Consider the following 24,751-nt stretch of genomic DNA (forward strand, 5'->3'; position numbering starts at 1 on the left):
ACAATTATTACCTTCATTGTACAGGTAAGGAAACCGAAGCACAGAGAGGTTAAGTGACTTGCCCAGTGTCACACAGACTAACGGTGTCAGAGTTAAGATTTTTAAAAAGAATAGGCAAATGCATTGTCCTAGTATCAGCATTTCAGGAGCTTAATTTCTATTCTGAGGGTAATGTGGGCAAAGCAAAGAACTGAAACCTATTCCCTCTCCCCTTTTAATTAGGCCTCGAGAAGGAATTCCTGGGGCATCTAAAAATTCAAAAAATTTAAGCCTTTATGCACAAGTGGCTTTGAAGTCTGCTTGGAGGAGCCTTGCCTTTTGCTGGTGACAGGTTCTGGCCTCAGGTACGATACAAACAACTTCAAAAAAGAGCACCTGCCCCCATTCTTTCTTCTGTGCAGGTGAGAACCGGGCTTCACTGCTGAAAGTTTAAATGCCCTGGTTTCTTCTGGCCCCCGTGAACTGCTAATGTGTTTTTCACACACATTCAGAAGGTGAGTGAAGCTGTGAAGTCCTGACTGAGTAAGCCGACTCTGATGGCGAGGGCGTGCACCCAGCAGGGATCTTCTCATCTCTGCGTCCACTCTCCCCACCCCCCAGCGCTGCCCGCGGCTCACGTGCTTCTCCAGGTAGCGACAAGTGGGGGCGGGGGCGGGGGCGGGGGCGGGGGCGGGGGGGGGCGGGCAGAGACTGGGATGCACTCTACACCCTTAGGGCTTTACTTCATCAGAGAGGTTTGTTCAGGGCCTCAGATGCACGCAGAGCTGCCACGTGTAATGCCATTTCTGCAAGCCAGGAAATGGAAACTAATTTAAATCACACAGTTGGGACTCAATCAAGCTGGACTCCAAATTCCAAGCTAGCTCTGTCTCCCACTCCCTCTCTTTCCCCCTTCTCCCTTCCTTCTTTCCTTCCTTCCTTCCTCCTTACCCCCCTCCTTCCTTCCCTTTGTTTTCTCTTCAACGACATACTATCTTTGATCAATGAAAGAATACATCATTGTGAAACCCATATGAGGGGGCTTATTTACATTTTCCATTTATTATCTCAAAATACACTTCCACAATCTCAACGTGCCTCTAAAAAGGGAATTAATTATTGCAGCAGGGCCTAGAGAACAAAACGTGAGTTTTCTAGGACAATGTTTTCCGTTTCTGCTGGGTCCTGTTAACCCCAGTTGAGCCACCTGGGAGGTATTTAAATGATTCTTTTGTCGATGCTTTTCGGCAGCTGTGATAGATACTTTTGATGGATCAGGAACTTTCTGCCTGTGGTTAACCAACAAATTCAACCTAACATTGAGGATAGGTGGGGATAGGTTATGGTCAGTTTTCTTTTTTTATTTACATTTTGACTTTCAGGAGGTTGGGACAAATGTCACAAACAGAGTTACTGATGCTAAAAACACCATCACAGTGCAGACAGTGGGCAGCGTGGGCTCCTGCCCTGGGCCCGGGCCTTCCAGGACCCTGGGGATCACTAACCTATAAAAATAAATGTACTAAGGGGCACGTGGTCACGTCTGTCACTAGGTATCTGGTGCTCAGTGTTGAGAGACCATAAACCATAACCCTAAACATCCAATCTCAAAACCAGCTCTGTGCTGGCTTCAGAGAAACGCTTCACCCTGACTTTTGTCCCCTGGCCTTGGAAGGGCACTGTGAAGATTTCCAGGGTGTGCTGCCACTGACACGCACATGGACACACCGAGGTGTGCGGAAAATGTCACGGCAGAAGCACTTCGTTAAAAGTCCAATCAATTAAAAATCAAATCCTTGCTTTCAGGTAGCAGGAAAAGAAAACAGTCTTAAATGTGAGTGAGTGGGGTTTCCTCGTAATGCCAACCACCAATTTTCTTGCTTCGCTTTGGGTTCCAAGTCTGTAAGAAGTCACACACTAGTGTAGTATTTGCATGTGTGAAACTGGGTGATTGAGGAACATCTTTCAAAATGAAATGATTAATATTACTGTTAAAATGGTAGATATGTAGTTATACGTGAAACAGGACACTGATTCTTTACATTGACAACTAGGTGGACATTGAATGCTCACATGGCTAATAGGTTTCTGTTTATTCAAAATTCATCATGTATCACTGAATTTAAAATATTAAAGAAAATGTTAAGCTTTTTATGAATCTTTTTTTTTTTTTTTTTGGGGGGGGGTACGCAGGCCTCTCACTGTTGTGGCCTCTCCCGTTGCGGAGCACAGGCTCAGCGGCCATGGCTCACGGGCCCAGCCGCTCCGCGGCATGTGGGATCTTCCCGGACCGGGGCATGAACCCGTGTCCCCTGCCTCGGCAGGCGGACTCGTGCCACCAGGGAAGCCCTGTGAATCATTTTATTTCAGTCTTGGTGTTCATAATCCTAATTTGTAGTTTGCATTTTACTTCTAGCAGATATCTTTGAATCATTGGGAAGAAAGGAATCTTCAGCAACTATAGGAAAGTAAGTTTAATTTTCTGATTAAAAAATTTTGAATTTATGTTTTTGATGAAAATATATACTCAAATTTTGCATAATTTGAATACACTAATCCTTTCTCAGTGTTTTCCCAAAGAGCTTTCTATGATGACGGAAATGTTCTATATCTGTGCTGTCCACATGTGGCTACTGAATGCTTGCAAGCACCACTGAGGAACAAAACTGGGTGAAATGTGGCTATCAATGTTCCATACAGAACAGATCATTGCTATCACTAGGACAAAAATTATTTGACAGTCTCGATTATGGCAACATATGAGCGATTTTACTAAAATAAAGGTAGTATTTATGCAGTATTGTTATCTTTGTCAAAGTAGGAACATATAACATATTATATAATAGTTTGCCACCTTGATGAATAACTTCGAAATATTTAGACATATGATGGGGGCTGGCTTGACAGCACCCCTAACTGTGACCAGCCATTCTGCATATGTCACCGTTGTCCCCAGAGAGACAGGAGTGTCATGTGGTTGGATTAAAATTTAAAAAACCTCCCCTGCTGGGAAAAAAAAAAAGTGACAAGAAATGTCCCATTGGAAGGACTCCTACAGCATCCTTTCCTTAGAGGAGGTCCAATCCATTCCTTTTGAAGAGAGGCCTTCCATTTGGGCTCAGTGCTGCTTTGGCCAGTTACCTGGAAGAGGGAGTGAAGAAACAGTAGCTTAGCTGTTAGAATTGCCAGGGAAGGAACTGCTGGCAAAAACCCCACCACTGTTTGCAATGTGGATTTCAGGCTAATAAGGGCAGAGTTGGCTTAACACTGTCATGTTTAGAGATCAGAGATAATAGAAATTCATTGGGTCTCCCACTGAGCTTTAAGTAACCTGAGGAAGGGACCGGGCACCTTCTGGTTACCAGGGTAACAGCACTGGGAATCCCTACAGGGCTTTCTCCCCACTGGTGAAGGGACCCCTATCTGCGCAGCTGACTCCCATGCCCCCACCCAGCCACCTCACACACGTCCTTGCCCCGGGGTGGGGTGCTCCAGCTCTAAGGCTGTTCCGTACTTTCTCCTGGGGGTCCCCAGGGCAGTGAGCCCCAGTTGCCCACAGTGGCAACCTGCTCATTCATACACCCTATATTGACTCCACCTCACCCTTCTGTCTCACTTTCCCATTCCTCTTGTACTGCTTCCTGGGATTACTTCCTCAATAAAACCTAAAACCACTTACACTTAAATCCTTAACTTCAGGCCTGTTCCTGGGGCAGCCCAGCGTAAGACAACCTCCAGCCCATAGCTCAGTGCCTGGCAGATATATGGCCTTCTTAGATATTTGCTGAAAGAACTCACATACTTTGCAAATGAAATCATACCTTAATATTAACTTCTTCACCCGACTCAAAGAAGGAAAATGACTAGATTGACATCTTATGTGGATCCATCTCACATCTACTAATATAACAGCTCCACTGGAAAGCACATGACCATTCAAATAAAGGAAATTTGGGCTCCATCACATCACAGGACCTCAGCACCAGGGAAAGCCCAGGTGACAGACCCTCACTGCTGATCCTTGGAGGTGTGTGACCCCCCTGCCTCTCCATACTTCAAAAGTTATTTTGCAATCGAGATAAGGCTCAACAAGTACCTATTTGGGAGAAGAAGCAGGATGATGTAAGGTCCGTAGTATTAAAACGTCAATGATTAATACAGAGCCTTCGAAAGAGCACTTCTGATAAGGATCTAATAAGTGGAATTTTGCAAGAAAGAGGAGCTGTTCGTTGGGCACCAAAATCAAAAGTCCAGTCCCTCAATTTGCCCCGGGGAGGTGACAGCTGTGACATATCCTTGTCTGTTGGTTCTAGGGTCCACTGGAGACAGGGTCGAGGTGAGCGTGGGATCAATGCACTTTCTGGGCCTTTGTCAGTACCGGAGGGAGCCCGGGGCCCACTTGCTTCATGGGTTTGCCCTCTTGCTGGCGCGGTTCCCCGCCCTAGAACACCGTGCAACTCACGAGTAGTTACTTGGTTTCTAATTTAACCTCTTCCCAGGCCTTCTACTGCTTTCAATTAGCTAGGCCTGGCGCCTGCAGCTCCATGTGTGTTATTCCAAAGGAAATAGAAGGATTGCCCCCCGCTTCCCCACCTTTTTCTTTTTTTTCAATTTTACAAACTGAACCTCTTTACTGATGCATTGGAAGCTATTTTATCCACTTAATGAAATAGGCATTCCACACCCCAAATGGTAAATTATATATTTCAAGACATCATTTGATTCATTACCCACGCCTCCTCCCGCGTTCCCCAACACTTTGCACCAGACACAGAAATCACAGGTTACGTAGGTCCGTGTGACCGCCGCCTTCCGTGCACGGCCCGCGGCTCGCTCGGGCCCACCAGGGACGGCTGGGACGCAATGAAGCGGCCGAGCGTGTCCTGCTCAGAGGGTGCGAGGTTCCGGGTGCAGGAGCGCGGGTGGCCCGCGGGGCTGCCGGTGCGCTGCGGGGTCTCGGTGGCCGCAGCTAGCTGCCCGGGCGCCCGCCAACTTCGCGGCGCCCCCGGCGCGGAGAAGCCGCAGACCCTCGCAGCCCCGGGATCTGCCGGCTCGCCTGGACCGCAGCCGCCGGGGAGCGCGGGCCCCGCGACTCCCGGTGCCTCCGGCCCTGCCCGCCGACACTGCCGTCCGGCGCCGGGATCGGAGCCGCCTCGCCCGCGGGGCCGCAGACCGCTGTCCCGCCCGCCGCGCTCGCCAACTCCCGGCGGCCCGTGACCCGGGACAAACTTCTGGCCCAGGCGCGGCCCCTGCGCGGTCACCCCCCCGGAAGCCGGCCGCGAAACCGAAGCTGCGGCGGGAGGGGAGCGGGAGGGAGCGGGTGGCACCGCCCGGCCGCCGCTCTCCGAGCGGTGACGCCGCCCCCGCGGCCACCCCCCGCCCAGCTCCCCCCGAGGCGCCGCGGCCGCCGAGCGCCGGGCGCGGGCCGGCGGGGCCGGGCGCTCACGCCCTCTAGCGGGCCGCGGCGGCGCGGGCGGCCGTGACGTGGGCGCTCCCTTCAGCCGGCCTGCGGGGCACCGCCAGTCAGTCGGGGAGCAGGAGCCCCGCTTGCAGCCGGCGCGGGCTCGGCCATCGGCGCGCCGCCGCCCGGGGGCTGGCTCGCCTGGCGGCGCAGAGGCGGCAGGCGGGACGCGCGAGGCCACGGCCCCGGCCCCGGCCACCGCGGCGCCGGAGGCTCGGGTCCCGAGCCGGGGAAGGAGAGCGGCGGCCAGCGCAGCCGCCGGCACGGAGGGCGGATTTTGGCTTCACGGGCGCGCCCTCCGCTCCCTCTCGCAGCGGCGCAGCTCCGAGCGGGGCCGGCTGTAGGGCGGGAGGACCCAGGACCCTCGTCCCCGGCCCCGGGAGCCGCCGGAGTTGGGACTTCTGCAACTGTTAGCACTTTGGGCGTCTGGTTCTGGTTTTGGCTGTTCACCCTCCTCTTCTTGCCGCCTTGGAGGCAAAGCTCCCGGCCGCACTCCGCCCTCGCGCCCACCCAGTGCTGCCGGGAGCGGCCCGGCGCGCACTCAGCACCATGGGGAGACTTGGGACTTGCCTGGCGACTTTGACCGGACTTTTGCTAACTGCGGCGGGGGACACGTTTTCAGGTACGCGGGGCTGCGTCTGCCGGGGCCTGGGGCGCGCGGGCCGGAGGGGGCCCGGGACGCGGGCAGCTCCCAGTGGGAGAGCCCCAGCGGCGAACGGCAGGACCGGGCAGGGGGCGCGGCGGGCCGGGCACCGCGTCTGCTCGTCCCCGGCGCCGGCGCGGGGCCGGCGGCGAGGGCGGGCACCTAGCGCTCCGGCGGGCCGAGCGGACGAGCCCCGGAGCCTGGCCCCCGTCTCGGCACCCGCCCCTCCGCGGCCTGGGCGCGTGTTGGGGCGGACGGCGCCACTCGGAATCCCGGGTAGGTTCCGAGAGCGACAGCAGAAAACTTTGCCTGAAGTTGGGAGTTGCAGCCGCCGGCCGCCGGGCGTGGGCGCTGCGCGGTCCTTCCCACGGCGAGCGGCGGCCGGGCCGGGTCGCAGTGCCCGCTCCGCCCGCGCGATCGCCCGACCAGCCAGCGGCACGGGCGGCGGCGGCGATTGTCGGTCCTCCCCCCGCCGCCCGGCTCGCGGCGGCCTTGACCCCGGCTCGTCCCGGCGGCTGCGCTGCTGCCCGGGAGAGCCGAGGCGGCGTCCTCGTCGGTCCCGGCGGGAGGACCGGCGGCCCGGAGGGAGTGGCCGGCCCGCAGGCCCTGGGCCGCCGTGGCTGTGCCCCGCTGGGCTCCCCCTCCGAACCCTCGGCCCCGCGGAACGCCCGACCGGGGGCAGCGGTCAGCCCACCTCTCGGCCCGCGGTGCCGCGTGGGGAGGAAAGGGAGTGGCGGGGAGGTGCCTGCTGCGCGCTGGCGGTCCGAGCTCGGAGAGCTCCTTGCCGGAGGACGCGTGGCCGGGAGTCGGGGGTCTGGAGGGGCGCCAACCCCGCATGGTGTTAACCTGGAACACACGTGGATGGACAGCCGGCGCTTGCACACCCGCACACTAGCACACTTTCTCGTGTGTGTCAGTTTCATTAAGGTCCACGTAGAATGGTGGCACTGGGCTTGTTTTTCTTTTAATAAAAAGCCCGCTATTTGGCCTTGAACTTAGGTTGCAAAATAGGTTTCTATGTTTATTCGGGAGGAATGAGTAAGTTGAACTTTTTGTTTGTTTTTTAAATTTCATGAAGGACACTTTCACTGACGGTAAAGCGCATATTTTAAAACGTTTCAAACGTTTGCCTCTGACTGTCAGATCTGTGGAAACCTACATCTTTACTTTCCCGGAGCCCAAGGGACATGCAGGCGCACAGGCCGTGCCCCGGTCGTCCCTGAGCCCAAGGACCCTTGACCACAGTTGGCCGCCGCCAGGAAGCTGAGCGTGGAGTTGGCTGCTCGCTCTATGCTGTCAACTTCAGTAGAGAAATACCCTTTTCCCAAGTTTAATATGTCATTAACTGTCTGGTAATTGCACGTGCGCCGGAGGATTTAACAAATTGATCCACTGCTGTCTGCTATGAACTTGATGCAGATATTGGCCTGCGTTCTTTCTTATTAGTGAATTATGGAGTAGACTCGCCAGTTGTAGAGCCTTGTAACTCATTAGTGTTAGAAGCCAAGGATGAGGGCCTTAGTTGATGGTTTTCTCTTTATTAAGAATCCATAGCTCCCTGCCTGGGATTTGTTTCAAGTTAAGCTGTGTCAGAAAGCATTTGGATGGATTTTCAAGTTGTGGTCGAGGGGGTGGAAAGAAATATTTATGTAGCTTATTTAAATGATCGTTTTCTCATCATTAAAAGGGACTTCAGCCTAGGTAGTACTGGCCTGTGTCCTTGTTAATACTTATGTAAATTAATAGTCAAACCGAAAGAGACTTTTTTTTAAACTCAATTTTAGCCAGATTTTTCTTTCAGAGGAAATATGTCATTCTGTTTGTTTGTTATCATACCATTGATTGAACTGTGCCTCCTTTTCATTTGGAAGCCAGAGTTATCCTAGTATGTTAGAGGGTTAAGAGGAAATGAAGGGCAGTATCCCAGAGAGAATGCTTAGCAACAATGAAATTAAAAAAATTGAAGTTGGCAAAATTTGTGTGTGCAAGGATCAGATAAACTGCAGTGCATTATGCTTTTTCGCTTCACTTTGGGTTTTAGGTAGAACATGTGGGAAGCACTTAATGCTTTGGAAAAGTCTTTTTTTTTTTCTTTGTATGTTGGGAAAGTTAATTCTGATGTTATGAGTGACACTGACACTTGTTTCGCTTTACGAGTCTTCTGGACATTGAAATACTTGCCTGCTGTCCCCTGACATGGGGATCCTTTTAGAGACAGAGGAGCTCGATGGTAAGTGGCTTGAGGGCAAAGGCAGTTATTTTTCCTTCTTGGTTCTGATAAAGCACTTACATTCACTGTTTGTTGAATAAATTAGTGATGTGACTTCTGATTATTTGCAAACATTCAAATTGTTTGTGAACTGACTGACCCAGAAGGGAGGGAGAGGAGAGATTGTGAGATTGGCTTGCATCGTCCCTTCTTTTGAAATTAACATTTTCATCGCCGATTCTTCTTAGGGCACCCAATGGACTGAATCCCGAGGTTTTATGTAATCAGTGGAGGTTTTTTTTTTGTGTGTGTGTGTGTGTGTGTAACTAAGATTTATACACAAGATACTTTGCTGTTTCCCCTCTGCATCCTCATATCCTCTTTTGGAATGCATTCAGAATTGATATGATTGTTGATTAATCATTTCTGGAAGGTACTACACATAATTTGAATGCCAGATATCAGAAATAGAGTGCTAAACATATTGGAAGAAAAAAGAAAAGAATTAGGTTTTTTGTCCAGGAGGACTTTTATTTAGTATATATAAACATTCCATTTTAAACATCACTTTCCATGTTTACAATTTCTAACTTGTTAGGCAAAGTATTGGAGGCTCACTTTCTGCCTTCTATGTAGGCTTTGCATGGTCATTCAAAATAACTCCTGTAAAACGATATACAAGTAAGAAGCAAGGAAGAAAGTGGAATCATTCTTGCTTCTGCTTGAAATTCTCTTTTCCAGATTGAGAAGCCGCATAGCTGGGAAGTCATTCCTCTTTGACCCATTTTCTCAAAAGCCAAGTTGTAATATATCCTATGCAAGGAAGTGTTTGGTTTTATATAATAATGAGACTGATATGGTAAGGTCTGGTAAGCAAGGCTTGGTCTGCAGAAGTAGAAATGCAAACAGATTGGTCCTTTGCTTCCACCTCAGTATTTGGAATAGATTAAACCTTAATATAATCTTGTGAATTTGAAACTCTTCTTGAGAAATTTCTTTTTTAAAGTACTCTTTTAAGGACATTCTTGGGAAAACATAATCTGAATGGAGTCTGTAGTTGAGTTAGTAGACCTGTACCAATATTTAGTTTCTTAGTTTTGGATAATTCGACTCTGATTAAGTCAGATGTCAACACTAGGCGAAGGCGGGCGAAACATGTACTGAAATCTTTGTACTGTTTTTACAATAAGTTGAAAATTATTTCAGAATACAAGATTGTACAGTACCCTTTACAAAGAGTGTGAATAGATTTGTTTAGCAGTTTGATTAATTTTTTTCTTTTTCAGGTAACTAGAGTCATGACATTTTATATTTTTATGGTGCTTTAGTGAGATTGTTCATGGACGTGATGAAAAGGTCTCAAGTTTAAATCGGGGTGCAGGATAGCAATATGCCGAGAAATCACTTTGACATTTTTAGTGTTATGTGGATGTAAAGAAGTATTGCTTGAGCTTAATCAATTGTTCTGATCTGGAAAAATCACCGGTTTTAGTCTCTGATGTTCTCAAAGGGTTATTTTACAGATTTTCAGTAGAGAAGTTACTTACATATACTGATATGTAGATACGTGTGTATGCAATTTGAGTAATTCTAAACGAACACGTAATGAACAAGTAATCTGAATTATGTCTTCACATGATATGAACCCCACCTGAGTCTCAAGCATAGCCTTTAGTTTTGGGAAAAGTTGGTTTTAGAATTTAGATACTTCTGTGACAATTCGATAAAAGTTGATGGCTTTATTGGAAATTGTCGTAGTTTTATAACAATTGTAATTCATTCCAGGAATTGATAGGCTGTACGTATCTGTTTCAGTAGAGGCACTGTTTTGGATTAAGCGTTGTTTTCTCTCGGTTTTTGTTTTAGGTTTAGTTTTCTCGAATAAGCGTGTATTATCTAAATATCCTAAGACAGTTTTTAGTTAGGGGTCAGGCATTTTAATAAGTAGTTACGTACTTTTTCAACAGTATAACTTTTTTTTTTTAAGGTGGTGTCTATCATGCTTTGTAGTTCTAGGATTCTTCTCTTTGAAAACCAACCTTCCCACAAACTTTTCTCCAGGGGCTTCTTATCTTTATGACCACAACCTATTAATAAGCTTATTTTGTAAGTGAGAGAAGGTTTCATTACTAATGTTTTTCAAACTCACTAATGAAAAGTTTAAAGAAGATGCAAAAGCACATAAACCTCCCATCAGAAGAGGATGCTGCTTCTCCGGTTCCTAAGATACTGCCGTGGTTTAGCGTTTAGTCATCAGAAAGCCTGCATTTATACTGTTGCTCCGAAAATCAGTAGGTAGGGCTGGTGTTAGGTGGGGAGCAGGAAAGCTTTAGTCATTACCCTTGGTAGCCTGTGGTCCCCCCGCCATCCAGGGAGGGCGGCTGGCAAGGCCAGAGCCTGATAAAGGGGTGGGAACGTGGGAGAGGAGAACGAAAGAAGAACACAGGCCTGAGAAGGGAAGGGTTGTGTGTGCTCACCTGTAAGAACACAGCTCTGCAGATTCCGGCAGGCAGGGTCGCTGCTCTTCCCCTCTCTTTGCTGTTAAGGGTGAAACGTATGGAGAGTTTAGGGAGGAGGATCAAAAGAGTGACAAACGGGCAGGGAGAGCAGGTGACAATCCTACACGTTGGTGGCTTTAGGTGGCCTGGGGGAGGGCGTGGGGTGTGTTCAGCCTGTGCTGCTGGTGAGCTATGTGTATACCTGTGATGCTCAAAAACCAGGCGTGCCCGAGGGTCACCGGGAGTGGTCCTTCCCTACTTGGTCTCTATGGCCGGCATGGTGACTCTGATGTCCAAGGCCCCTGGCGGGTCCCACAGCATCCCCAGGTGATCCTGGCCATCTTTCGAGAAATGTTGTTCCAAAAGAACAGTTCTTAAAGTGTTGTTCTTGGACTAGAAGCCTCAGCATCACTCAGGAACTTGTAGACAGGCAGACTCCTGCCCCCTCCCCCCCACCCCCAGGGGGACAGAATCAGAAAGTCCTGGGGGGAGCTGGGGGTGGGGGCAGCAGTAGGTGCTAGAACTAGCCCTTCAGGAGCTTGGGATGCCAGACATAGAGTGTGAGTTCTAAAAGGCCTGGCATCCTCATTCTGCATTTTCAGCCTCCCTTAACAAGAGCTGAAAGGACCTAGGGATGAAAATATAACTCACGTCCATGCACTTGTGAACACCCCTGCCCCCCATCAGCACGGCCCAGGTTATGAACAGGCCGATGGGATGGTGCTGTGACTCTCAGCCTGTTAGGGGAAACCACCAGCGTGATGTTTCAAATAATGGTCTTATCTGGGGAAGATATTGGATCCAGCCAGTTGTGAAACGAAAATGAAAAAAAGTCTCCTCTAATTTTACTTACCACAGTGTAAAGTTTTAATTAAATCTTGCAGTCATGATTAGCCACTGGAAATTTCTCTGGGTTGATACTGTGTTTCGAAGATATTTGTTGGCTTGTTGTAAGAAGGGCGTAGCCCAGTGCACTTATTAAAATGATGCTTTTAATTCAAGTGGGTGTTTATTGAGCACTTACTGTTGGGAAGGCCCCTTTAGGGGGTCGGGGAGGCATTGGGGGTGGTAATGGGCAAAGAACGGAAAGATATAGTTAACCGTACTTTGGAAAGTTGTCCAATTATTAAAAGTTTCAAAATCTACTGAAATTGAAAGAAGCAAGGACTGTCTTAGGTGAGAATGAGAAATTTGCATAAAATTTGGAATTTTAATATGGAAATGTGACACTTTGCCTTTGGAAATGAACTTCACTTCCAAACAGAAAAGAGAAGCTTTTCAATGTATACCTCTTTAAAGTACTGATAATGTACTTTAATGTATCTCCTAAGATAGAGCCTCGTTTCTCTGTTAGCCACAAAAGACAATCCCTGACTCTCTGTCATTTAATGCTCCAGGTAAACAAAATCTATTGTGATGTCATTAAACAGATATTTATCTTAAAAACACTGTCGCCAGACTTTCAGAGAATCAGTGGCAGGTGGAGTGCTTTCCACGTGGCAGGCAGGCCTCCCGCTCCCTGCCCCTCCGGCTGCCATCCCCAGCCCATCACTAGATGTAGCTGCATCCCCAAACCCACCTGCCTGCCTCACCCGCAAGGCTTCCCGGATGCATCTACTTACAGCTGAAGGAAGGCACGCTCTTGATGGGCCTTCACCTGCTTGTAACTCATTCACATCAAAAGAAATTCTTTAGTGGAAGTTGCTGCATTAGTCGCACTTCTCAACACCGACCTCAAGACAGCTTTAGGCTCTGCCGTGATTTCTTCTTTTTCTGGCCGTGTCATAAATGGCTGCTATTCTGTGTATAGCAGTGGGACTTGGAGAAGTAGTATATCTGGCAACTACCTCAGAGTTCATGGTAACCACTGGTGCCTTCACCATCAGGCCTTTTGGTAACTGACCAGAAGAGTGGCCACGAGCAGGTGTGTGTGACGTGTTCACGAGGAATGGGGGTACCGCGCTTACATCTGCAGGAGACGCCTTCTCCAGCATCACCGGTTCACGTATATAATTCAGGAAGTCATTGAAATTTGGACATCTGGATTCAGTCCATTTTTCTGCTTAAAACTGAGAAGACTCCTGAGTCGTTGAAAACTTTTTCTATGAAGCAGAAAGTTTGGGCCCCGAGTTGGAGGCAGGGGGAGGGTGGAGGATCTGATGCAAGGCTGTGTCACTTACCTTCAGGCTGGGGCTCCAGGGGAGGGAAACTGTGGTGGTCAATGATCCAGGACCTGCAGCCGAGACCAGATGGGAGTAAAGTTGTCAGAGACTTGTCAAAATGGAGAAGTTTTTAGACCTTCCCTTGGAGAAGGAGACTAGCGTTTAACAGAATGATTTATTTAAAAATACAACAGCCTAAGCAGAAGCAAAGCGTTTGCTTTGTATGGGGCACAGAGCAGAAACACTTACAGAGCATCGGTTTTTCTTCAGATGGGTGAATGCTCACTTTCATCTCTTTCCTATTCAATATGCAGAAAGCAGATTTATTTCAGACAGTGAAAAGAAGATGTTTTCGTTTGGGTTACTGTGGATGTCAGAGGCCCGGTACTTCTCCCCGGTTCCAGTGGTGGAATCAGAACCGGGTCTCTGGTGGGCTTCTGACCATGGGTGAGGGGGCTGGAACACACCCCTGCAGTCCAGTCTCGATGGGTTCTGTTTGATTTCTCTTCTCAGCTGGTGTAGTTTGAGACATTTTAAATCATGTCATAACCACGTGCTTGAAGTTGGCTTGTGATACTCTCTTTAGATACGAAACTATAAAGTTGTCTAAAGCATTTCTTTTAAAATAAATACTCATAATATATAAAATCAAGTTACTGAACAGTGTTTAGCATGTAGTAATCACATAGTAAATTAATAAAGTTAATAAATATTTGTTGAAGGAATGAATAAATGATTGAATAAATTTCCCTTAGGGAAGAAAATATATCAAATTACTTCTGCTTACTGCTGTTTTTTTAATCTTTCTATCAAGTTTGATTTTTTTTAAAGCGTTTGTAATCATCTTAACAGTAGGCCCAGGTTGTGGGTTCGGTGCTTGATACCCTTAGCAATTTATAGGGGCATAGAGATTCAGTCGCTAAATTTAAAGGAAAACAGTTACCTTTTGTTAATTAAATGTGCAAAAGTGAGCCTATAATTTTATCGTGTATAATAAAAATTTATAAATCAGTTATGGCCATAAAGTAGAATTTTGGTATAATACTGATCTCTAAAAAAAAAATAAATTTACTATGAGGTAGATTGACCATGTTTCTACTCTAGGAGCATTCGATTTTAGTTACTGGAGTATTAAAAGAACCATGTATCACCAGTAAGAAGTTTCCGTGACAGGCAATAGTATGTATCATCTCCTGTTTTTATTTCTGTTATAGAATGAAATTAATTGCACCTGCTCAGAGCTCAGCCCGCACCTTTCCATCAGCTCATGTCTGATTCGCAGGCAGGCTCTCATTCCTTCTTCATTCACTGTGGCATATTCTCAGGTGATGAAACTTCATAAAATGAGGCTGCTTTGACAACAATCTTGTGATCTGTTCTCCACTTCCTAGACTTTGGACACCTAGGCCTAGGAACGTGGTGTGAAGTCTCCACGATTGACATCCGTTGGCATATGTCCTGTGTGTATGTTATGGGGGCTCTGGCCCTATTTTCTCTGTCAGTTACCATTTCATCCTGTTCGTGTGGCTTTTTAGAGAGCCTCTCCCTTTGTTGCTAGCCCCTGTGGGGAGCTTGCTGAGAGGCCTGTGTTATCGACCTCGGAAGGTTTGGAGCGGGGGTCCGGCCATCACAGTGGGACTTGGATAACTGGAGGGTGTTGTGGCCTGATGTCAGCTCTGGGGCCCCTGGGGGAGGAAAGAAGGGCAGAGGTGCCCCGACACGTCAGGTGTTCCTGATTTCAAGTTCTGTTTCTGCCCCTGAACAGCCATGTGGTCTTGGACATGCTGTTGGATTTTTCTGAGGCTTAGTTTTCTTTTCTGGAAAAAATACCTTTTAGGAGTATCCTAAAGACTAAACAAGTGGACCAATGCCACGAGGTTAGGAGGCCTCATGAGGAAAAGAGGGGACCAGTCAGCTCTGCTATCGCCCCTTGTAGGTGTAACCACGCGAACTCCCTGTTTTTCTGTCACAAAGGCTTAAATATTGGCAATGTCATATGGTTCAAACTCATAGATCCCCTTTCTGGGTCCAAGGCTTTGTTATTTGAGTTGCCTGGGGGCTCTGTGGGTGGTGTGTATGTAGATGTGCTTATACACATATTTATGTTATAAACATATGGCCAACATTATGTTTTAAAGAAAAAAAAAAAACCCTTGAAAGTTACAAAATGGCCCCCTCAGAATTGGCACCGTGAAGAGCCAGCACTGCTTGGTGCTGGAAGGCAGTGTCGGACACCTGCATTGGAATCACCTGAAGCTCTTCTTATAAATGCAGATATGGAGCCACAGAAACTGGTAAAGGAACACCTCTGATGATCTTTTTTTAAAAAAATTAATTAATTAATTTTGTTTTGGCTGAGTTGGGTCTTTGTTGCTGCGCACGGGCTTTTTCTAGTTGTGGTGAGCGGGGGGGGCTACTCCTTGTTGCCGTGCGCGGGCTTCTCATGGCGGTGGCCTCTCTTGTTGCGGAGCACGGGCTCTAGGAGTGTGGGCTACAGTAGTTGAGGCTCACGGGCTCTAGAGCGCAGTCCCAGTAGTTGTGGCGCACGGGCTTAGTTGCTCCGTGGCATGTGGGAATCTTCGCGGACCAGGGCTTGAACCCGTGTCCCTTGCATTGGCAGGCGGATTCTTAACCACTGCGCCACCAGGGAAGCCCCCTCCGATGATCTTGATGCTCGTTAAAGTTGAAAGCGTACTGGCAGGACGTTAGCAATGACTCAGAGACCCTGAGAATTTATCACATTTGGAGAATTTATCACAAATTTGGAGAATTTATCACATCTTTTCTGACTAGTGTTAAGAAAGCATCTGAGGATGGTTACATGAAGTTTCACGTACCACACTATAATTGACTGGAGACTATTTCTCTTAAGAAGCAGAGGCTTTCTGGTGTCAGAAGAGAAAATGAATTACAAAACACGGTATTTTATAGAAACTAAGCCACTTTGTACCCCGTCTTTCAACTTGGTGACCTCCAGTAAATGTGACATCCATCTGGAATTTTTAGGGTATAATAAAAGAATAAAGATATTTCAGAGAATCAGAACACAGATCATTTTAGATCTTTAGATTTGCAGCTGTGAGCCGAATTTTGAGATGACTCATTCAGAGAAGATAACAAGACATGATGACATTGGGGAGGTAATTTTCCAGCACTTATTTCTATCTGACATTCATTGAAACATGGACACTGTAGAAGAATCGGTCTTAGGGGCCCCATAAGCAGGGGCCAAAAGCGTGGCATTTTTATTGTAGTCGTTCCTAAAAGACTTGCTAACCTCAAAATGGGCATCCCCGTCTGTTACAGCACTTGAAGTTTCCACCAGCTCATCATTTTGACCAAGGAAGAAAGGTGCTTGTTGAAATGACATCTCTGGGAGTGGTGGCTCATTAAGTCATCTTAAATATGACATCCCCAACTCGCTATCACCTCAATAAGTTAATATCCTTAGATGTCAGATTTCTCCCTCGTAAAATGAAGACGTTTGATTCAAGGATCTGTAGGGTCTCTCCAAATACTTAGAGAGTCTGAGGATTGTCACCTGAGTTCACGTTAGTTTGTCAGGTAGCACGGTGTAAGGGAATGAGACCTGGATCCTTGGGTCATGTTTGATAGATGAGGATGAGAGGGTCCAATCTGATGCAGCAGGAAGGTGCTTGTTAACAGGAAGTGGGTGTAGCAGGGATGTTGGAAGGATTTTAGGCGCTTCCCACGTCTGCCATCGGCTGCCTCTGCTCAGATGTGCACAGATGAAGCCTACTCTTTTCCTCCATACTTGGGGATGTAGCTGCCATCTACAGCTGCCACCAAAGGCTCTGCAGCAACAAGGATGTTTAGGCCGGGCTTTTCTGCGTAAATCTTGGCAACATAGATAAGCCTTATTTCAGGGGCTTAGAATTGATAGTAATAAGTGATAACTATATATTGGGCATTCATTGTGTGCTGGGTACCGTGCTGAGAGGCTATGATATTCTCAAACCTACCGCTGCCCACTAGCTAGTCAAAGCTTGGCTGAAGTCTTTGGTGGGAGCTTTGGGAGGTAAAGTGGTCTCCATTCCTAACAAAGCCAGGTTCCCTGAGCACGGGGTGCGTGCACTGTATTGTCTCTCTCTTCCCCTCCCGGTGCGCACAGATGCAGGTTGCCTTTTCCTGATTTATGCCTTGATTTGATGCCATCCACCTGTACTGAGGTGTGCTCTGTGCAAAAGCATTTCAAATGGAGTGTCGAGTCAGTTAGAAAGATGCTGGGTGATGTTTTATTATGTGATGTAGAATCTTTATAATGACCTTCTGGGGAGTTTCCTTCGGGGTCACAGTTCCAGGAAAAAGTTTGAGTTTCCTTGTGATCTTCCTTCTTGTGGACACAGTGAATTATATAACTCGTCACGTTTTCCTCTTTACGTGGGCTGTTAGGATGCCAGATTCACATATGTGTGCTGTAGTAGTTAGAACTTTTTTGAACAGAAAAGCTCAGTCAAACTGGACTTCATCAAACAGGGGATTTGTGGGCTCTTGCAACAGAGAAGGCTCTGGGTAGCCCAGCTGGTCCTAGTGGCTCAAGGCAGTCAGGAGAGTTCTGCGTCTCCCGGGCTGAGTCCTCCAGCTCCAAGCCCAGTGGAAAGAGAAATTCCCTCCCCGCCAGCCGTACAGACCACTCCTGCCGCGGGGCTTGTGGAGTCAGCTCACATCACCTGTCCCCACTTTAACCTCGTGCCCAGCTTGGCCCGCCCACTGGGCCAGGCGTGGGGTCCGCCCGCAGTAGCCACAGGGAACGAGAGTGCGGAAATTGAGGCTTCTCCACGGAAACTCAGGCTCTGTTACCCGCTGGATAGAGTGGCTGCTGCCTGGGCCTAAAGCCGCAAAACACCGAGAGCCACGATCTCTGCAATAGAGCCTTAATTCTGGCTCCTTTCCTGGGCCTGAGTCTTAGTACCCCTCCTCACTTGTCTCACCTCACGCCCCTTTATCATGCTGTGTTTTATATATCATGATAAGTGCATTGAGACTTTTGGAACTGGGTGGTGGTGATGGCAGAAAATAAATGAGTTCCAAGTCTTAGCATCTGAGCATTCAGAACGCAACTTTTGTGTATGTGCACTTCTTTTACGTCCTAGTGACACCAGGAACATGGTCTCAGCTCATTAACAATGAAGAACACGGGTGTGGGAAGACGTCGGGGGGGGTGTATGATAGCCGGGTTCAGTAGTTCCCCAACTTATTGTTTAAAGCATCAAAACCTTTTGGTTAAGCAAAATCTTACATAGGTAGAAAAGCTTAAAAATCTTTTGGTTAAACAGAATTTGATGTGGGCAGGTTTAAAAAATGACTCTCCAAATTGGAAAAGCGGGTGTCTGATGAGCTACTGCCCAGCAACAGATGCCCCCAGGCTTGGTGGCTTGAACGACAGCCATCTACTGTTCTTCCTGTTCTGTGGAGGGGACGCGTGTCTGCTGGTTGGCCGGCTTCAGGCGGGTCTAGGATTGGCCTCGGCTGGGCTGCCCTTCACGTGGTCCTCCACCCTCCAGCAGGGAGAGTTTCCAAAGAGAGAGCAGAGGGTTGCCAAGGCCTCTTGGCTTACGCTTGGGGAGGGCATGTTGTCACCTCTACCTCATATCCTTCTGGTCACAGCCAGTCACATGGCCAGTCTGGAATCTAGGGTGGGGAAATAGACCTCGCCCTTGGTGTGCGGGGTGGCAGGGCCACGTTCTGAAGGGTGGACACAAGGAGAAGGGGAGAATGGGGCCCTACACAGGGCTCTGCCAGGCCCCAGGGCCTGCGTCCCGAGTTGCCTCTGCTTTGCAGAACACAGTTGGGAAATCATTGGCCCATGAAAAAAGGGAATATAGAATTGCAAGGCCTGCATTCGAGGGCCCACCGGCCACTTGCTGTCCTCCGAGGGGAAGCTGTTGAGCTTGGTGGACCCAGTTCCTTATCTGTGAAGAGGGTCGTTCTGGGATGTTCTGATTCAGAGGTTGGCTTCAGAGATCGCATATGTTAATGGATGGTATACAAAGGAACTTTTACAAAGTGCTGGGTCTCTGGGTGTATTCTGGAGGTGATTAGAGTTTGCTTAAACCTGAGTTCTCATCCTGGCTGTGTCATTCGTCAGCGGGACAGTCACTTGGCTTCTCTGAGGCTGTTTCTTCATCTGTGGAGAGCGATGCTGTCTTCCCCCTTGGTCACCCTGGGGAGAACACAGCGCTCCATCTGTAAGAGCCACAGCCCCTGTTCCTCTTAGAGGCCCGTGACCACAGGATAACCTTGAGCCGTTGTCTGGTGTGTTTCCTTTATGTCTGCAAGCCCCAAAGGGTGTGGGTCCCCAAGCCCCAGGTTTTCTTCGATTTGTAATTGGATTTATCAGCTTATTGCTACATCCTCTGGCTTCTCAGGAGCAAGGGAAGAGGAAATAGGAATATAGGTGTCGGTCCTTTACGTGTTCGTTACCTCCCAAAACAGTCCTGTCAGGTGAAATGGTGTCTCTGTCATTTGATGGTTTTTTGGAACTGAGGCCCCAACATTTCAGGATGTGGCACAGACAATGGGTACAGCTCTTTGTGGATCCCAGGGGACTCCATCCCTCCAGAGCCTCTGGGGTCCAAAGCACAAGGCGTAATTTTTAAGTGTGCTTAAGTATTTCATACAGTTTCTCATTTTGGTGTTAAGGACGATTGTAAAGTTGGTGTAACCCAGCAGTGCACTGTAGCCACTGCTATTTCATAGCCTCTGAAATAGCAAATTAGAAGGAAACGTACTCAGCTTCTAAGTAACTTGCACGAAATGAATGGATGAGAGCCGTTATCCATATTTTTCACAAGCAGAGGAGGGGTGAGTGCTGTTTTCTCCATGGTTTGAAATCCTCTAGATAGAATCGTATTTTTGTAATTTCTTGTGTTTAGCATTTGGAGATCGGATTGAGGTGAAAAGTATAAAAACCTTCGCAAAGCTCTTGTCCGTGTGTGTTCGTGGTCTCAGGGGCAAAATGCCACTAAGGTCAGTGAGATTTTATTTAAGACTTTTCACTTCAGGTGGAGGTGAACAGGCCTTTGGAGATGGTTGTTAATCACCTTCTTTAGAACAAATTGCATTTGCTTTTGAGGTTGGACAAAGGCAAAGATAGCACGTAGATCCCTACTGGAAGATTGAAAACACTTCAATGAGTCAGGTCTGATTGCAGTCATCACGGGAAGGAACTATTTGGTATATAATAGTTTACAAGGCTTAGGTACTTTGCTTATTTAAATCACTTTTTTTGTTGCAACATCATTGGGGAGATCTATGCCAAAATAAACCGTGCATTAATAAAAGTAGAATAAGTGAATATTAAGAGGTTACTAGCATCTTACAGAGTGACTTTTTTTTTTTTTTTTTTTTTTTTTTTTTTTGCGGTACGTGGGTCTCTCACTGTTGTGGCCTCTCCCATTGCGGAGCACAGGCTCCGGACGCGCAGGCTCAGCGGCCATGGCTCACGGGCCCAGCCGCTCCACGGCATGTGGGATCTTCCCGCACCGGGGCACGAACCCGCTTCCCCTGCATCAGCAGGCGGACTCCCAAACACTGCGCCACCAGGGAAGCCCTTACAGAGTGTTTTTTAAGAAATTAAGGATTTAGGTTTTTTTAACAGAAGTATTTGTGAAATGATTGTCATTGTTAACAGATGCAAATTTACATGTAAGTACCTATTTTGGAAAGATTCCTGAGCAGCTGGAGGTAAAATGAGGGGGTCTATCCATTGCTAGGGATGAGGGAGAAGCCAGGACTGGACCTTGGGATTCTGATGTTTGGTTCTACCCCCAGGTGGCACGTGATTTGGATCAGGTCTCCTAATTGTGACTCAGGTCCCAGAAGAATAAAATGGATATTATAATAACTCCTTCGAGTGCCTAAATGATGAGGATCAGATTAAATAATTTAAACATTTGCTTTCTCAGCTGCAAAGTCTTGGCCACTTGTGGTCATCACACACCTGGGTTGGTTGTCGGGGTTGCAGCCTGAGTCAGGACCTTCTGGGGGGCTAATCTGTGTGCCTGCAACCCCCCTCCCAGGCTGGTGTTTAGTGAAAATCAAAAAGCTGCCAGCCCCGCGTGGTTCTCCTTTTGCTCTTTATAGATGGGAAACTGCGGTTAAGTTGGCATCTTTTCTCCTTGGGATGCTTTCTGAGCGCATCCCGTTTGTTCTCTTCTGGACCAGCCCTCATGTGCCAGGATTATCATTGATGCCTCAGTTCTATGGACCGAACCCGAACACGGGGTGAGGCATCTTCCATGGTGGGGAGGATAGTTCCAAGAGTTGTTTGTAGGGCATCCTTTTCCAGAAACGAATAATTATCGAGGACTAAGCCTGGACTGAGGCAGGATGAGATCCTCCGCCAGAGGAAGTGGCTGTGGCCTCGAGGTTGAGGACTCGTGGGCTGCTTTGCGCTCAGCCCTTGGGGTCCAGGGGTGTCCAAGATGAGGGCTGGCTCACAGGCACCCACAGAAAAACTCGATGGGCACAGGCAGGTGGAGGGCTGGCCTGCAGGGAGCTTGAAGCTGACTCTGCAGGAAGGGAGACCCTTGAGGGCAGCTCCCAAGCCCACAGGGGTGGGTGTTGGTGGAGATAGGACCCCCCAGGGGGCCTGTGGGCACTCCTAGGTGTTATTCAGAGGGAAGGGAGAGAAGTGACTTCCAAATATCATCTTTAAATGTTTGGGTTTTTTTTTTTTTTCTCTTTAAATGGCATGTCTCCTAAGCAATTAAGTTTTTGAGGTGGTGGTTGTCTACCTAGAGTAGATGCAGAAGGGAAAAGGCCTGGGGAGTTGGGGAGAGGAACCCACTTTTCATAAGTTTTTAAATTGGAAGATCATTTTGTGGCTGATGTGGTGTCTCTCCCTCTGTCCCCAGGCTGTGGGGCCTGTTTGCTGCTGTGTTTAAGGGTCTCTGTGCGGGGTGGGAGTTTGGCCACAAGTAAGAAAATGTGGGGTGTTAGGGAACATTCAGGAACCAATAATTTCTTCTTTATTACCACACTTGGTACCACTGTCCCAGGCTTTCTCTTTTTCCTTTTCGTCTTTCCTCCTCCATCTACATCTCCTGTAATAGGTGGGTTTTAAATGAAAGTGGAGAACAGGTATCTGTACCCCGCTGGACCATCATCCCTCTTACTGTTGAGAAATTATCAGTGACAGGCTACTTGGTGTCCTGTTACTCCTCTGAAGGGTGAGGACAGGACAGAGGGTGTTGGTCCCAACAGAGGGAAGTGGTGAGTGAAAGCATGACCATGGCCATGCCTGTCAGGCAGTGGTGGGTGCTTTCTCTGTTTTATTTCTAATCAGTACAGCAGTTCTTAAGGGTTAAAAGATTATAATACAACGAAGGGACAGCCAATGGTTATTGAATACTTAAAATGTCTAGGCATTATTCTAAGTGCTTTTTATATGTATTAGCTGGTTTAATACTGATAAGCACCTAAATGACCCCCATTTCACAGGCCAAGGAATAAGCTCAGAGGCTAAGCAAAGGGGCACCTAGCTCAGGCAGGTTGCACGGGCAAAGCCTGAGTCTGAAGCCGCCGAGCCACAGAACCTGCCAGTTCTTTGTATCCGACACAGTCAGAATCCCCCTGCACACACCATGGATGTAACCTGCTTCTATTTCAAGACTCTGCATCTCTTTGTATGTATCCCTTTGACTGATTCGCTGGGAGTCCAGGAGGGTGGACAGATGCTTCAGGCAGACAGGGCAGTGGTCCCTGAATGACAGGCTGAAGGGACGGAGGAGAATCCCAGCTCTCGGGATGACTTTCCCAACAGAGTCAACGGGTGGATTTACTCATTCTGGAGACAGTGTTGTAACATAACCAGCAAAACTGGTAAGAGTCAGGAACAAGGTTTGCAAAACTGGTAAGAGTCAGGAACAAGGTTTAGATCCTGCTTTATGAGCTCTTGCTCTAGTTAAATGTTTTTGCTGAACCAGGAGCCAGTGCCGGTAAGTTCCAGGATTTGTGGAACTTGTGTGTCCAGAGGTAAAAATGATCAGACACTTCCTTGCACGTTGATAAACTTACATCTGAAATTTTGCATCATATGTTTATACAGTTGAGGAGGAAATTTATGCCCTATGGTAAATACTGACATTTTAAGGTAAGACTTTTACAAAAATCTTATAAAGGCATCCATCAGAGAGAGAATCCAAATACCAAAGGCATTTGATACGTCCATTGGCCATTTAAAAATACATGAACGAGGTTTTCTTTAATTGAGAGAAATTTTACCTAATTTTTCTTCCTGAGCTGTTACTTACATTTTATTTCTCCATAGAATCTTACCCTGTTATAACATGTTTAAACTTGAGAGTCTTTTAGTGATGACTTATCAAACTTCTCTGCAATAAAAAACACGTATAAGAATGAAATTTTAATTCTATTTAATTTCATTTTATCTATTTTAATTTCTAGCAACAGAAATTATTCTTAATGACTTATACGTTGACAGCTTGATTAGTTTCATTCCCCAAATTGTTCAAAGCAAAAAATTGGAAACGAACTAGTCTCTAAAGGATTTGTTGTCCAGTCCTGCACCTTCTCATTTGCTGGCAGGTAAACCGAGTAGATCACATCTGTGGGTTTTTAACTTAAAGGCAGCTTATTTAACCAGAATTATAGAAATACTCAGAAGTGGTTCTGAAAACAAAAATAATTTTAATATACTTTATAGTCAATGCATGCTTTAAATATACACGTATATTATGTAAATATATATATACATATATATATTGGGTTGGCCAAAAAAGTTCGTTCCGGTTTTTCCATACATCTTATGGAAAAACCCGAATGAACTTTTTTGGCCAACCCAATATTATGTTAAAGAAATATATATGTATATACACATATACACGGTTTTTGGTGAAACCTTAGAAATGAAGATTTAGGCTAATCGGTGAATGAAAAAATCTATGATACCATTCCATTTATCATAGCAGTCCTCATCAAAGCTGTCATTCAAATCAACCTTACTTTCTATCAGAGAAAGTCTAACAGTTTTTAATTTTAAATAAGTGTTAATTTGCATTTTGAGGAAAAGATTTAAAAACAGCAAAAAGAAATATGACAGATTATTAAAAGCAGTTTAGTCAAGTTTAAAATGATGTAGATTTAATAGAATTAATTATATTCTGTAATAGGTTATAAAACCATGGCAAATCTATACTGCTTCTCATTAATTTATGGGAATGTAATATAATGGTCAACTAAAATTATGAGGTATTATAAAGTGACGATTAGGGTTAAAAAAGGATGTGCTGTTTTTCTGTTAAATGCATGTGGATGTGTGTATTGAACTCTGGTGTTTTACCTCTGGGAATAAAGAATTATGGACATACTTTGAAAAATAACTACATCAATTTCTGAAGATATAGGGATCCAGTTTTTCCTATGGATGTAAAAGAGAGAAGTACGTGCTACTCAAAATGAATTGACATGGCAGCAAACTAAAACATAGCATGTTTTTGTTAAGAGAAAATACTAAATATTTGCGGGGGTTGACTTTCATTGAAAAACTTGCTTTATAAATAAATGTTTGATAAAGTAGATATTAACTGTTTTACTGTATAATGCAAACAGACCCTAAACTAAATCTCAAGGATTTTTATTTGTGAATTTTTCCTGTGTAATTTGAAAAATGTGGAAAGTGTTGCAATTATATTGAAAAGAATCAGCGTCAGGAACGTCCACATTTTTACTTGTTTGACAGTTGTTTTATTTCCAGCTAATATCATGCTTGAGTGTGAGTATATTTGCTAAAAAAGAATCATTATATTTAAAACT

General features: G+C 46.8%; 1 protein-coding gene across 6 annotated transcripts in view; it reads left to right on the forward strand.

Annotated features, from left to right (window-relative positions):
• The first annotated feature begins 5,514 nt into the window (after window positions 1-5,514).
• PTPRM (protein tyrosine phosphatase receptor type M) overlaps window positions 5,515-24,751 on the forward strand; it is a 754,490-nt gene continuing 735,253 nt past the window's right edge. For 3 of the 6 annotated variants that reach the window (XM_067699676.1, XM_067699675.1, XM_067699678.1), the window contains exon 1: window positions 5,516-6,062. In XM_067699676.1, coding sequence (XP_067555777.1) covers window positions 5,990-6,062 — 73 coding nt within the window. In that variant the 5' untranslated portion in view covers window positions 5,516-5,989. Of the gene's footprint in view, window positions 6,063-24,751 lie in introns of all 6 variants that reach the window. The other 3 variants (XM_067699674.1, XM_067699680.1, XM_067699681.1) reach the window with 3 other exon arrangements.

Source organism: Pseudorca crassidens, chromosome 12, assembly GCF_039906515.1.
Source record: "Pseudorca crassidens isolate mPseCra1 chromosome 12, mPseCra1.hap1, whole genome shotgun sequence".
Classification (NCBI taxonomy): domain Eukaryota; kingdom Metazoa; phylum Chordata; class Mammalia; order Artiodactyla; family Delphinidae; genus Pseudorca; species Pseudorca crassidens.